Raw genomic sequence first — 16346 nt, forward strand, 5'->3', positions numbered from 1 at the left:
TTAGCACAGAGGTCAAAGCAGGGCTCTAACTCACAAACTGAGAGATCATGACCTAAGCTATAGTCAGATACTTAGCCAACTGAGCCACCCAGGCACCCCCCAGATTTTGATTTCTAAATACTGTTCTCTACCAAAAGTAATCATGGCTCATTGGAGAAATACCTAATTCCAGAGCCAGGCAGCAAAATTTCAAAATTAACCTGAAATACCTTATTGTGCCAGATGGTAAGGAAGTGTCCCCCAAACAATGGGGACATGTCAAAAAGTCACGGAAGCCAACCTGAATGAGTCTCCAATCAACAAAATCGCGAACAATTTGGGCATCAAAATAAATAATATTGGTAATCGACTATCAGCTGGTAAATAAAACAGGAAACCATGAATCCATAACTGATAAAAATAAATGAACAAAGAAATGGGGAGAAGAGAAAGGTTTTCCTTGTAACATAAGGCTACCCACTAAATGTAGAAGGCATACAAAGCTGCATACTAATTAAGTTAATAAACACATACATAAATAAAATAGTAATAATAACAAAAGACAAGAATTATCAATGGATTCTAAAACTAGAGGTAAAAGTTTGATCAGAAACAGGAGATTTACATAGTCTCAAAGTGTCTCCCTGCAAAACACCAGACCAAAAACACCTGCTTAACAAAGAAAGGAGTAAATGTACAGTGGAGAAACCTGGCAGATACCTTAACTAATGGAGTACCTCCTGGTAGGATGCATTAAGAACACAGAATCATTGCTGTGATAATCCCGCCAAAAGTACATAATCAGAATTTAATTATAAGCAAACATCAGACAAACCCAAATTGAGGGATATTATACAAAGTAATTCATCTATACCCTTCAAAATTGGAAAGTCATCGAAAACCAGGGAACTGTTCCAGACTGAAGGAGAGTCTTAAAGAGACAGGACAACTAAATGCAATGCATTAGATCCTTTCACTGGAGAAGACATTTTGGGGACTAATGGAGAAATGTGAATGGGAGTCTGTGGATTAGCTGGTCTTACTGTTTCTTGATTTGGATGGTTGTCCTATGGTTCTGTAGGAGAGTGACCTTGTTTGTAGAGAATACGCACAGAAGGGCAATGGGGCATCAAGTCTGTAACCTACTCTCAAATGGTTCAGGAAAAAAGATGGTAGGTAGATAGGTAGGTAGGTAGGTAAGTAGATAGGTAGGTAGGTAGATAGATAGAGGATGGCAGGCAGGAAGGAAGGAAGGAACGAAACAATGAAGCAAATATAATAAAATGTCAACAACTGGGGAATCTGGATGAAGGGTATCTGGGAGTTCTTTGCACTCTTCTTGCAATCTTTCTGTTAAGTTTTATTTTATTTTTAAGAAAAAAAAAGACGCTCTTAGGGTTAGAATTCCCTTTGTTTAATATAACATCCTTATGGGCCTTTTTTGTGTCTGACTAAAAGAGGAACAGAGACGGCTACGTTGCTCTGCAGGAGATGGGGACCGGCATGCTGGGGCCCAGAAGTGTGAGCGAGGTAAGTAAGAGACACTGCTGTGCGGTGGGAGGCTGAGGCCTGGGAGAAGAGACATGGTTGAGAGAGCCTTAAGAGCAAGGATGTCAGCTGTAACTCGTCTGGGACGCTGGGGTGTGCCGTAACCTTGCCTCGGACGCAAACCCTCTGCAAAGTCAGCTGCACAGGGGCACACACACACAGGACACTTTGGGAAATGAGAGAGCTGTGGAAACAGATGCAGTGCAGGGGGAGACGGCACTCAGGAAAGGGGGCAAGAATTCAGAGGAAGCAGCCGTGGGTGACATGGAAAAACCTAAGCCCTCCAAGAGTCTGCCAAAAAACTGGAGAGAGCACTGGGTACCCAGCATTTATGGGGTAAGATGGGAGTCACTTTATCTTAAATCTTAAATAAAAGATGGCCCCCAACAAGTTAAAAATATGTAGACATCCAAGAGACTGAGACAGGGGTAAAAACAAGTATTTAAAAATTAATATTAGAAATATGAAAAGGAAATAAAATATTGATTAAAATGCTAAGATTAATCCTTTCTTGGGTTCTTGGGGAAATGCACAGCAATTTGCAAACATACCATGGGAGAATATGCTCACATTCATTCTTTCAAGGAAAGAAGACTGTTAGATATAAGGAAAAAATAAAAATTATACATCAAAACCAAAATTATCCTATACTTACCAACTGAACATCAGGATCAACATGTTTCTGTACAGCGCTAAAGAATGCAGCTGGATTTTCTTGTGCTTTTATGCTACATGAAAAGATTCATTTTGACAATATGTAATTCCCTTTTTAGAAGCACATAACATGCAGAGTCAAAACTACTCCAAACAGAATTTTATAATCCCCACTACAAGATACACCAGAAATATGTGATAATCATTTTTATTAGCCTAAAAATAGTTTGGTGGAAAATGCAATTTCCTCAATTATATGTAACCCCTACAATTAATAATTCTGTTTTTCCAAAATGAGGTTGAAAGTGAGCTTTTGACATCACAAGTCTCAATACCAAGCATCTGAAGCTGGTTTGAGTTGAATTGGGATTAAGATTTCTCTAACACTGGGGTGGGTGGGTAGCTCAGTCAGTTAAGTGTCTGACTCTTGGTTTAGGCTCAGGTCATGATCTCAAGGTTCATGAGTTCAAGCCCCGAGTTGGGCTACACGCTGACAGTGTGGAACCTGCTTGGGATTCTCTCTCCCTCTCTCTCTGCCACCCCCCTCTAAATAAATAAACAAACTTAAAAAAAAAAAATTTCTCTAATACCAAATCCCCATGAGAACTTTAAAATAAAAGTCTCAAAAATCATCAGATTAATGAGACCAAGATATTCAGCTAATCAAAATGATTCAGATTGAAAGATTTTTCTTTCAGTGACAGCTTGCTTGGAGCCTGGAATATTTAGCCTGCCTCAACCAATTAGTCAGCAAGTACTTAACTGTTCTGTGTTTACCTTAGGGGCCAGACGCTACAGAAATAATTCCCACACAGACGACTTCACAGCTTTGGTTTCTTTATGTAGAATCCGCTTCTGATATGTATAAACAATTGGAGTGTCCTAATGCCCAGTGGCCTTTTCAGACTTGCCCAGCAGGTGGCGGGACGGCTGTTTCCTGATCACTGATTCTAACTGAGCTACAGGAATGGCCTGCAGCTCTCTAAAAACAACTAAATGTTTCTGACTTTTCCAGTTCGATCTCTTGCATGCAGACTCTGCGACTACCCTACTGTCCATTCTTTCTAAACTCATCAGGCAAATGTTTCAGATGGGAGAAACCATGCATATAAAAAATCTAACAGGTAAATGGATACTTCATGGGAAAGAAAAAGGATGGAATAAAATACGGGCTTTCAGATAAAACAGGCTAAGAACAGAACGTGGCAAGGGCTTGTTCGTGGAATTCATGTAAGAAAGAAGACTGTGATGTCATCCCCGGGTCTGTGACTGTGGCTTCTTTCATTAATCTTTTCCTGCTTCATTAGCTCATGGGTTAAGAGAAATTAGAGCAGGTGAAACTCAAACCAGGTGATTTGTTAACAGATGTGATAAGATGAGAATTCTAAACTACAGTGGAAAGTGAGACTTGGTTGTAAAATGAGCATGGCTTTCAACAATGCTTGTACAGCTGATGTAATTAATTAGTAACCATGTGTTTAAAGAATAACTTCCCACCTTGCCAATTAGGACACTGCACCTCCACTGTAACAACAAAATGAAGTATGCATTCCTCCTTATGAAGCATATCAAGCTCAATAAAATGAGGCAGGAGCAATTTCATTGCTTTTCTAAAGCAAAGAGTATCCAATTTTGAGTGTGATTGTGTATATGGGGATCCCTTACTAAACTGGAAGCAATTTATTTATCTTTGTCATCCCCAGCAACTGGCATAGTATCTAATAGCAGATACTCAATAAATGTTCAAAGGCTAACTGCCCTTGGTTTTATCAGAACACTATCTAAATAATCTTATACTACGGTTAACAGAATCAGAAAAGGTTATTTTAGATCTATTTTTACATTAAATTTTAAAGCGTAAAGTCTATCACATAAGTCAGGAAATGCAACTTTCATTTTTCAATACCCTGTTTGCTGTTAAGGTTTATAAATAACTGATATGAAAGAATTAAGGAGAAAAAGTTAATGGATTTATGCCCCAACCAGTACTGAAGAGATTTGGAGATAATGAGACTATCGCCTAAGAACTATGAAAACAGTTTTACAAAGACCAATATAAAATATATTTTAACTATAAAAACTTAATCACTACAAAATCTACTTAGAACTATTTTTTTGGTAATTTGTGTTAGGAAACTTTACTGAGATAAAGCTTTTGTAGCTACATGAGCCATTATTTCTGATCTTCTAACCAAACCCAATTAATATACCAAAAAAAGTTGGCATGATTTTCTGTGTATTCTCACATTTTGGGGTAGTCCACATTAAATCCCATGCAACTTCCAACTCTTCTCAAGCAGTGCAGAAAGTTCTCAGTCACATATTCAGCTCTGTTGCTACATAGAATCAACCATTTATTCAAAGACTGTGCACTTAAAATCTTGCAATTTCGCATATCCTTGGACCAATCAGCTGCAGACGCAGGTTGACACTGAGAAAAATAATGATCATGAAAGGGTTGAACTCATTTATTCGGAAAGCGATTGAATAAAGACAGCATGGAGGTGGTTGTTCCAAGTTTGTCCTAGGAGAGCTACTTAGTACCACTTGCTATTCACAGACTGCACATCTGGACAGATTACACAGACTTCCTGGAAGTGGAGGCATCTGATCATCCCCCCATACCCCCCACCGGGTCGGCCACTCCCCGGCTGCAGATCAGAAGGTAAGGCCCTTTACCTCACGGACTTCCGCTGTGTGCAAAGGTGTGTGGTTCAAGGATCTCTGGGCTCCCTTCCAGCTCTAGGATGGGTGCCCTTTAATGGGAATCCCTAAGCAAACAGGCTGTCTGATTCAGTCTCTTTAGGCATAATGCTACCTCAAATAGAAACGCTGTCAAATGCTACTCCAGGTCACTACACTACAACTCACACACGCTACAGGGTAGCTAAGAGTGTATTTTATGCTAGAAGTAGCTATGTCTAGGAGCAAAGATGAGGCCAGGGCACAGGCTCCTTTCTCACTCTTGGATGGTCCCCCAGGTGACTGGAAAACTCAGCTCCCGGCACTGAAGAGGGGAGACTTTGGACTGGTCACTAGCCTTCTGCTTATATCCATAGACCGGAAATGAATGGAAATGTCTTTGGTATAGTGAGCTAGGAAGAGCCAGTTAGAATTTAAAAGGACCACCCTGAATCAAATCCCTTGCTATTCAGTATTGCCTTGTAACAACATGGCTATTTCCTGAGAGCTTGTTAGAAATGCAGAGCTCTTGGGAGACCTGGGTGGCTCCGTCAGTTAAGCATCTGACTTAGGCTCAGGTCATGATCTCACAGTTCATGGGTTCAAGCCCCATGTCAGGCTCTGTGCTGACAGCTCAGAGCCTGGAGCCTGCTTCGGATTCTGTGTCTCCCCCTCTCTCTGCCCCTCCCATGCTCACGCTCTGTCTCTCTCTCTCTCAATAATAAATAAATGTTAAAAAAAATTTTTTTTAAAGAATGGTATAATATAAAAAAAAAAGGAAAGAAAGAAATGCAGAGTCCTGGGTCCCATTCTGGACCCACTGCACCAGAATCTGGGCTCATTCATCAGCATATGAATGTTTAAGAAGCATTAAAATCCCCTTATTTTACAGATTTCAAAGCTATGGCTGAGAGAGATTATGGAGCCAGCTGGTGTTAGTGACAGACTTAGATCAGTCTTCTTGATGTTGCAATCAGGGCACCTTCCACCAAGCAGTCTGAAATCCAACCACAGGCACCCTCATAATGCCTCGCCATTAGGTGGCATTAGGTGGCCAGGAAGAGACTCAGCCAGGTCCAGGAGGCGACCTTAAAGAATGAAGGGGAAAGGTTAGCTCTCCATCAGTGGTTTCATCTGGAGTCATGGTTCATTCTTTCCATTGCCACCAGTATGAGGAGAGCCACAGCACTCTCACCTACACCCCTACCTGCTATGGGCTAACAGAGACCGAGGACAGATGTCCAAGGCTCACTCTGAGGCCTGGGAGCCTCTCTTCTACTCAGTTCCTAGAACCCAATTTCAGAAAAGCAGAATTGGTCTGGAAGCCCATGACACAGTCAACTCTAGCCCAGTCACCACCACCACTAGCGGGCAGGTTCTCCTATTTTAATGCCCTTCTCCTATGGAGACCTGTTTCCACACTAAAAAAAAAAAAAAAATGCAACAAAAAAGCTCCGAGAAATATGATTTTACTTACAGAGATGATGAGACGGATCATTAAATATTTAAATCCTGTTTCATGTGTGGAACTGAAACTGAGCTTCTTTTTACTGACTTCTAGCCAAAATCTTTCTTTTTTTAAGTTTTTAAAAAAATTTTTTAATGTTTGGTTTTTTTTGCTTTTTGTTCTTTTTTTTTTTTTTTTTTTTTTGAGTGAGAAAGAGACAGAGCATGAGCAGGGGAGGGGCAGAGAGGGAGGCACAGAATCTGAAGCAGGCTCCAGGCTCAGCAGAGAACCGGATGCAGGGCTTGAACCCACGAGCCACGGGATCATGACCTGAGCCGAAGTCAGACGTTTAACCCACTGAGCCACCCAGGTGCACCTGTAATTAGCTTTTAAAATGGGCAAAAACAGAGGGGAAAGTGCAAAGATAATTTACCATTTTTGCATAAAATGGGTTCATTTTTTCAACTGAGATGTGTTTCCTTGGGTTTCAGAGTGCCTCTTTCCCTAAACGCTACGGCTGGGGACGGACTCCCTGCGTTTCTTCACATTGATAGCAACCAAGCAGCATTTCACTTGGGGGGTGGGGGGGGGAAGAAACCTGACATCAAGAAACATAGTCTATTGGAATTAACCTTCGCCAGCTCCAAAAAAGTTTTCGGGTACTATAGATTTTTTTTTTCTTTTTCTTTTATGTAGTGACACAAAAGCACTGCAACAATTAATAATAGGTGGGAACATTTTAATTGCCATAGCTTGAAATACCATTTTCTAATGTGTTTTTAAGTGTGAAACCACACCACACTGACCTAAATCGTGTCCGGTGGGTGCTAAGCCTCAGAAGTACACTCAGATTGAAAACAGAGGGGACGTCAAGGTTTAGGACAAAGGGAAGGCATGGACATGGCCCTAGAGAAACTAAATGATTATTACAAGCCCACTAGTCACTCTGGCATATGATCAAACTTACACATACTCAAGCAAATACTTTTAAATGAAAATAAAATCATAGCACTTACTACGTGGTCTTGCATTAGTATTTTTTCCGAAGGCAAAACCCGCCCGGTCAGAGACACCTGGCATCCAAAATGCAGCCCCCAGGTCTCCAGCTCAAAACGAGCATCCTTGTTTCTGTTGACAGAGTTTTAAATCATTAAAGCGCTTATCTTCTAAGGAATTTTAATTATTAGAGATAGAACTATAACTTACTGAATTAGTCAGACTAATTTTTTTTTATTTTTTAGGATTCCTGACTTTCATTTCTACTCACCATTGTTTTCCCCTGCTCAAAAGAATTATGGGACAACTGAACCCATTTGGGACATGCAGGGATGGAGAAGGCTTCCAATGTGGCACACTGGTTAGGAAAACGGGCCTTTGAGCCAGACGGACCAGGGTTTAACTCCTAGTGCTGACACTTCCTAATATGTGACCTTGAGTAAGACTCAAATCTTCTAAAGTTATGGTTTCCTTATTGGCAAAATGTAGGCATAATAAAGTTAACTCCTTCAAATGGGTGATGTAATGATTAAACTGACAACACCTGGAAAGTGCTACCACAGGACCGGGCACATGCTAATGTGCTCAATAAATGTGAGCTATTTTTCCTGATAATAAACTTGCTAACAAAGAGATATTATGGAGCTTCTGCCGGTGGAGATGTCTTCTGGGAATATGTGAATTCGTTGGCCTAGGAGTGGATGAATGATGACAAAGGAGGGAGCATATGGACTTAGGCTTCAGAAGACTCATTGGATAGACATGGCAGCAGGAAGATCATGGGGAGAATATTAGTATTAGCAACATTAACTGCTTTATATTTGTATAGTACTTCAAGGTTATAACTTAGTAAACCTTAACCACAGCTGATGTATAACGTCACTGGATTATGATACACGGTCATCTCTATTAAGCTGTAAATTCCTTCAGGAGAGGTACCGTACCGACTTCACCTCCTGGCCTCCACGGTAGCCGGCACATGATAAGCCGGGCACTCACTGAAGACACTGATGAGACCCATGCATTGCCTAGTAAAGCCTCCCCCTCTCCTTAAGGGAGCTCAAACCCCTTTACAGTGACTCTGTGCAACAGCTCATTATTTCCATCTGTTAATGCTATGTGTGGTCCAGTCACATTGAATACTTGGAATTATTTTCCGGCAGATGCTATCTGCCCAAGATGAGATGGGTAGGGTAATCTCCAGTCAGGAAACTGGGTTGAAGTCAATGGGATTCCTGAAAGGTGGCAGGGAGAGGCGGCAGGAAGAGTAAGCCAGAGCCCAGAATAAGGGGAGAGAACCAGGAAACTTCTCAAGCAGGCATAAGCCTGGGGGGTACCCAGGATGAACGACATAAAGCATAGCCACAAAATGGAAAACTATGAAATCATGAGCATGATATTAGAGATTCACATTTATCCTATGGAAATGTTCAAGAAAAAGTTACAAAAACAATGCACAGGGGCGCCTGGGTGGCTCAGTTGGTTGAGCCTCCGGCTCCGGCTCAGGTCGTGATCTCGCGGTCTGTCAGTTCGAGCCCTGCGTCAGGCTCTGTGCTGACAGCTCAGAGCCTGGAGCCTGCTTCGAATTCTGTGTCCCCCTCTCTCTCTGCCCCTCCCCCGCTCACGCTCTGTCTCTCTCTGTCTCAGAAATAAACATTAAAAAAAACTGAAAAAAAACACAATGCACAGTGCTATGCCACTTTCCTAAAATGAACATTATTACATGCGTTTAAAAATATTTGAAATGATATACACCAATCAGGATTCGTTCACGCATTAAACAAACATTCACTGAGTACACACACACACACGTTTCAGTCTACATAAATTTCCAAATTCGTCCTCCAAGTTTTGTATCTTTAAAGAAAAAAAAGGCCATTCTACAATGCTGTCCAGTAGAAATATAAAGCAACCCACATATGTAATTTTAAATTTTCTAAATAGCTGCATTACAAAAGTAAAAACTGTCAAATAAAATTGTTTTTAAAATGTATGCCGTTAACTCAGTAAGTTGAAAATGTGATCATTTCAAGATGTGGGCACTAGCCACATATGTCCTACAGTTACATGAGGCTATAGCAGGGGGCAGTGAAGTTTTACTAGGTCAGAAGGGAAAACAGGAGCAGCTGGGATCCCAAGAGACAGCCAACTGTCAGAAAGAGGACAGGAGTGCAGTCTGAGGGCCAGATGGGCTAACCCAAAGGGCACACAGCATTCCTAAGCTTAAAGAACACACAGTAGGAATCTTCTAATGGTCACTGTGCTGAGGCCACTATATTGAGACTGAACATTCTTGACCGTGAATACTGGGGGGCTGAGGTGGCGGGGGTTTTTTGTTTTTTAAATTACAACATTTTTCTTCATTCAATTTTTTACCCAAACCTCCATGTTTTACAAAGAAGAAAGCAAGAGTCATCTTGTTGAAGCCGGGTGGTAGTTCTGTCAGCATGGGCCCCAACCACCTCCCCCCCACCCCCCTGCAGGCTGTAGTCCTGAGCATCTGGGGTGAACCCCTGGTTCCAGCCAACGCAATTCAAAAGTGCCTTGCTCTGAGTCAGTAGGAAAGAGACATGTTCATCAAGGAATGAAACGTTTTGTAGACCATCCAATTCCATAAACTAGGCCTTAGGAAGGACACCCTCTGACCCCACAAAGCTGCCCAGTACCTCTGGATGTCGTCAGCAAGCCTGGCCAGGCGCTGCTGCCTTCCCAAAGGACTGAGGCGTGTTTCTTCAGCCACAGCCTTCATCAGCCGGAAGTCAGAGGTTGCCTGGCAGGTCAGCCCTATTAATGTAAATGAAAACAAAGTGGAAAAATGAACATGCAATGTAACCCAGCCCAGCTCAGGCAGACTGTAAGCTTTCCACTTAAATGGACTCAGATCTAGCATCTGGATGCAAAAGAAACGCAAGCCACACGTGTCATTTTAAATCTTCTAGCAGCCGCACTGGAAAAAAGCCAAAAAGAACAGATGAAGTTACTTGAATAGTATATGTTACTCAACTCAATATACCCAAAATGTTATCATTTCAACATGCAATCACTACATAAAAACTAAGGAGCTCTTTTCTCTTTTTCATACTAAGTCTTAGAAATCCAGTCTGTATTCTACACTCACAGCATGTCTCCCATGTCTCCAGCTGGCCCTTCAGTCACTTTTCCAGGGCTCACTAAACACATGTGGCCAGTGGCCACCATATGGGACTGTGCAGATCTAGAATACCACGAAGAAGGATCATCCCTTCCTTCAAATATTATATCCTTATTAATTTTTCTAATTGTGAAATAAATATATACATATCGTAACTGATTCCCAAAATGCAAAAGGCAGAAAGCCCTCCTTGCTTAGTCCTACCCTATTAATCAAATGAACATGATCAAAAGTACTCGGGACAGTTACTCAGATTCTACTGTAGAGTGAGGATTACTTCTAGAACTCATGCAAAAGGAAAACAAGGATCACTTTGGTACCATGCAAACAATGTACCTGAAGAAAATCAAAGTCATATTGCTTCCTATGCTAGGGAAGCTCAAAAATGTTAAAGACAAGCTTGGTTTTATATGATCCAGCAATTCCACTACTAGGTATTTACCCGAAGAAAATGAAAATGCTAATTTTAAAATATATATACATCCTACGTTTATTGAAGCATTCTTTGTAATAACCAAGATATGGAAGCAACCCAGTGTCCATCAATAGAAGAATGGATAAAGAAGATCTGGTGTGTCTGTATGTGTGTATATACAGACATATACACACATACACATACATACACAACGGAATATTTTTCAGCCATAAAAAAGAATGAAACATTGCCATTTGCAACAACATAGATGGATCTAGAGGATATAATGCTAAGTCAAATAAGTCAGACTGGGAAAGACAAATACCACATGACTTCACTCATACATAGAATTTAAGAAAGAAACAAAAAACGAACAAAGAAAAAAAAAGAAACAAACAAAAGGAAAGACACCTAAATATGAAGAACAAACTGGTGGTTGCAAGAGGGGAGGTGGGTGAGGGGATAAGTGAAAGAGATGAAGGGGAGGAAGGGTACACTTATCCAAATGAGCACCGGGTGATGTACAGAATTGTTGAATCGCTATACTGTACACCTGAAACTAACGTAACACTGTATGTTAATTATACTAGAATTAAAAAGATAAATACAAAAATTTTTTTAAATACTCAGGCACAGGTAACAGTTAATGCAAAGGCCCTGAGGTAACAGTATACATGGTGTTACCATTTGTAAACTATTCCTGTATTAGAAGAGTTTAACCTTGAGAGCTTATTTCTTATTAATTACTAGCACCTCTAGAGTCTCTCACAAATGAAGTTAACTCACACTGGTTTTTTGGCTACTCCCTTTTAGCTCTCTAACTGGATAACATCATAGTAAAGGTTTCTACTTCTAAGCTTAACTGACTCCCTAGAATCCCCTTTCTTATTCTGGGGTGAGAGGTACCATAAGAAAGAAATTAAGATCTGAAATCAAACAGGTAAAAGTTTAAATCCTAATCTTGCCTATTAAAAGGCATGGGACTTAAAGCAATCTGCAAGGTTTGGTTCCCTCACTCATAAAATGGAGATAATTATAATTATACTTAAATCACACAGAAGTCAAATAGAACAGTGTGCGTCAAAATAATAATAATAGTAATAATAATAATAATAATAATTGGAGCAGCAAGAAACTTTGGTAGGTGAAGGACAGGCCTACGACCTTCAGGGTGCTGACGGTTTTCTAAGTGTACACTTACCCCAAACTCATTCGATGGTATTAGTTAAATATGCACAGCTTTTGACATGTCAATCACTACCTCAATGAAGTGGCTCAAGATACATAAAAGACTGAATAGTGCACGTAAAAAAAAGAGAAGCTTGGTTTTCAGAAAATATCTGGTGGCCTCTTTTATGTCAAAGTAACAAACAGAACGCATGAGATTAAAAAAGCATATAACCCTTACTGTGCCAAGCAATTTCCAAAGGGCACTCTACCCTCCCACTTTCCTCTATAAAACACATCACTTAGCGGGCCCACCATCCATGGGTTAAATGAATGCTCTGGCACTCCACTAGCTATCCACTGCCTGGATCCTTGAGCCTGGATATGCTTTAAGCATATGCCTTGAGCCTTGGATCAAGAGCCTGACTGATAGAGTATAAAGCATAAACGTTACCTGTTAGAAAGCAGAGCTCGGGTATCAGGTGGGCCACCCGAGGCTCAGTGTTGTCATTTCTCTTGGTTTTCAGCAGACTAACAAGCACTGGCTGGTTTAGGTCAGATAAAGTAATATCATATTGCTATAGAATGCAAGATTAATGAGGGAAAAATTAATATGGAAACACTGTAAAATAAGCATCGTTGCTTATAAGCCACAAGGTAATCCTAAAGTGAATAGATAAATCTTTCCAATAAAGAAAAAAAATCCCTAGGAATCCCTATGGTTACCCACTCATTTCTACTTCCCTCCTAGGACTCGTCTTTTACTTCTCAGAGTCAGTGTTATGATTTTAATGATTATCTTTTACAATGCGATGCCCAGGCATTTTGTAGATTAAAACAGAAAAGAAGTTATTTCCTTGCCTCATCCAGAGTCAGAACAGCCTCCAGCTGGCTGTGTACACAGTTCAGTGGCCCCAGTGGAGGGGACTCAGTGCCAGCCTTTCCACTATTGATGACTGAGGCCTGCAACTCCATGTGTAACTAACTGGCTCTGAGCATCTATAGTCATTCTGAAAATATCCACACACAAACTGGGGGTGTGGGTTATATTGAATGAACCTCAGATTTCCCAAAAAAGCATGACTGTCTCCTTAATTTCCAGGACAGCCTGATGTTATAGGGAAGCAGCTTTGAAGTCTGGCAAATGTGAACCTGATCCTTGGCTCTTCTGTTTAATTGGACTGTGACACTGGGGAAGTTACTTACCTTTCCTCATCTATGAAATGAGGTGAACAGTAGCTCAGAGGCATCTGACATAAACCACTAGCATGGTGTCTGGTTTCTAATGAGTCCTTGGCAACTGTTCACTCCTATCCCACCCCCTTTCCCTTCCTAACCTTGAATTTCAACATTCTCACCTTGCCAAAAGTTCATTTACCTTCCAACAGCAGAGGTTCCAATTACCACTCATTTCCGGTGTAATTTACTCAACACTAATGACAGAACAACTGGAATTATAATCTACAAAATGCCTGGGCACTACGTGATGCTGACATCAATAATCATAATTAAGGAGGCAAGAAGTGAGAGTTTCTCTATTCAGTAAGGACTTCTAGTCATTAAAATAAAACAATTCAGGAAATTGCACTTTGAAGTGCTGATTGCAACGAATGCTATAGCTAAAAAGCTTGGCGAAGTCTTCATAGAAGGAGAGTTTGGTACGTGACTTTGTCAGTACAGTAAACATCTCACGCCACTACCACAGTGGACACAAAAATGGAAGAGGCACAATCCCTACCTGATACAACTACACCTTCTACAAACAAGGTATGAGAAGTACAAGGATGACGTGCTAAGCACCTCTACTTTTCCTCACTTAATCTTAACAACAAACCTATGAGACAGATACTAGTTCATCCCCTCCACAGACGAGGAAGTATCACGAGAAGTGAAACAACCCTCCCAAGGTCCCAGAACTGGAAATCAGCACAGCCAGGATTTATCCTCTAAGACTTGGGAACTTTTGCTTATTACACCATTCAGTACTGGGTCCCTGGGGAGGAAAGGTGGTGGTAGGAAAACAATACATGGATGGTAAATCAGGGAAGGCTTCACGAAGGAAGCAGAGCCCAAAAGAGCACCTTGAAGGGAATACGGGAGTATAAAGATTCGCCGGGGCATGTTCCAGGAAGAGGGTATTGCATTTACCTGGCAAGTGGCCAAGAATTGTCTCCCCTAAACTGTGTCATAAGGTAATCTTTACTTTCTCCCTTGCCCAGTTTTCTTAGCATTTGAAAATATTTTTCATGATAAAATAAAATGGAGAAATATAAAAGTCAAAATCAAGATGTCCACTTTGAGAGTTGACTACATTGTAATTTAGTGTTCCTTTCCCTGGGACAGAGAGGAAGACATTCTAGAATTGGCACAATTTCTTTCTTTTTCTCCCTAATTACAACATACATGCAGTGAACCGCAACTCATTACAAAGAAAGTTGAGTGGGATTTTACCATGATTCTCTTTTCAGAATGTCACAGGTCCTAAAAATACCTCTGTTCAAGGAAGAACAAATTTAATCATGCAGGAAAGAAACCCAAATGTTCAACAAACTTGGTGGTTAATAAACAAACACTTATGGAGCACATCATGCACAAGATGCTCTGCTAGGCACTATTCATCACGGGTTAGCCAAATGCCATCCCTGTTCTACAAGGAAGACATTCTAGAAGCAACATGATGCGTGATACAAGTGCTCAGAGAAGAGAATCACTAGCTCTTCTGTGAATGTGACAGGAAGCAAGGTCAGAGAGGACTTTGCAAATGCGGTGACACGTGACTTGCAAGTTAAGGGTTTAGCTGGTGGTGAAGGGGAAAGGTGTGGTGTGGATTTATGCCAGTGTCTAGTGGACACGAGCAAAGGCCGAGAAACATTTAGTGACAGCGAGTGGATGGGGTGACAGCAGCATGGGGTGCCTGGTGGCAATGCGGTGACAGATGAGGCTGAAAGGTGAGATGGGACCAAAGTGTGTGATGCCAGAGATGAAGAAAGGGGAGGCTGGGAAAAGAGGGGCCGGGTCTCCAGCATTTATCCAGTGTTCGCCATGTGCAGGTACTGGGCTAAAAACTCTACAGGCATGGCTACCTCATTCTATGCTTGCGCTACAGGCCCCATGAAGGCAGATCAATGATTCCCCTTCACAGATGACCCTCCAGGTTTAGTGATTTGCTCAAGGTCACACAGCCAGTGCCAGGAGTACCTTATTCTATAGCCTATGCTCTTAACCACCTTTCTGGGTAGCATTTCAGGAAGATGTGTGGATAACAGGGCAGTTAGGATAACAGGGCACAGCGAAGACAAAGCTGGGGCAAGGGCACCATAAGGGGGTGACCCAAATCTTCCAGGTGGGGATCCGTGAGTCGTTTTGCATTCATGCAGCAGTTATAGGGCTGGGGAAGGGAGATGAGGTCCTGGGAGAATCCACAGATAAAGAAGGCAGGACTGATGTTGGTGACAACTGAATGAGCAGGTGAGGGTAAAGAAGAGGACGGAAGCAAGAGGTTGAATTTCCAAGGAGAAACGGGAGTGTGAAAGACAACGAATTCAGAATGAATGATGTTAGTCTGAAATGCCTGCAGGACATTCATGAAAATATGGTCTGAAAATGGAAATGAGTATAATTCACGAACAAGGGCAAAAATACTGTATTTGAGAGGTCTGGAGATATGAAGAGGAGATCCTATATGAGGGAACCATGGTGAATAATCGCATTTAACACCTGAAGGGAAAGGAAGGGGAAAGCATCAAAGGAGGCTGAAACTCAACAACAAAATCTGGGGGGGAGCCATCAGGGCTGTGCCCAGGAGTCAAAGAGGAGAGCCACTCAGTCGGGTGGGACTGGTCACTGGTGTCACGTGCCACAAAAAGCCCCTTACAATAAGTTCAGTAGCTGAATTTGACTTTAAAGGGAGCTATTTCCATAGCAGCAGACTGGATGCCAGACTATGGAGCTTTCAGGGAGGAAGAACAGAAGAGGTGCTTGGAGCCAGTGAAGATGACCTTCCAAAGAAATCAGCTAAGGAAAAAAAAATTATACATATATATTCTTGAAAGTATAGAAAGGAAGAGTTTTTGCTATGTGTTTGTTTTCTGAAATATCTGTGAGATTCTGGAGACTGAAATACGATTGTACATTAAAGAGAAGGAGCCTCTGTAAGGAACTCAGAGGGGAAGGTGGGGGTAGAGGTAACAGTGATGGTGATAATTGTGAATCACGCTCCTGGAGGCAGCGGGAGATTCCATCAACAAATGTTTGAGTGTCTGCTATGTGCAAGGCAAGGCACCGTGTTCCCCTGGGTATCCAGAAAT

At 41.5% G+C, this 16346-nt stretch overlaps 1 protein-coding gene across 3 annotated transcripts in view; it reads right to left on the minus strand.

The window, feature by feature from the left end:
• The window catches only part of PIWIL4 (piwi like RNA-mediated gene silencing 4), a 45082-nt gene that overhangs the window by 11917 nt on the left and 16819 nt on the right, over positions 1-16346 (minus strand). For all 3 annotated transcript variants that reach the window (XM_015536107.2, XM_042959100.1, XM_042959101.1), the window contains exons 9-13: positions 12494-12617; positions 9973-10090; positions 7327-7438; positions 4428-4612; positions 2183-2255 (exon numbers count right to left, since the gene is read on the minus strand). In XM_015536107.2, coding sequence (XP_015391593.2) covers positions 2183-2255; positions 4428-4612; positions 7327-7438; positions 9973-10090; positions 12494-12617 — 612 coding nt within the window. The remainder of the gene's footprint in view (positions 1-2182; positions 2256-4427; positions 4613-7326; positions 7439-9972; positions 10091-12493; positions 12618-16346) is intronic.

This window comes from Panthera tigris, chromosome D1 (genome assembly GCF_018350195.1).
Source record: "Panthera tigris isolate Pti1 chromosome D1, P.tigris_Pti1_mat1.1, whole genome shotgun sequence".
Taxonomy (NCBI): Eukaryota; Metazoa; Chordata; class Mammalia; order Carnivora; family Felidae; genus Panthera; species Panthera tigris.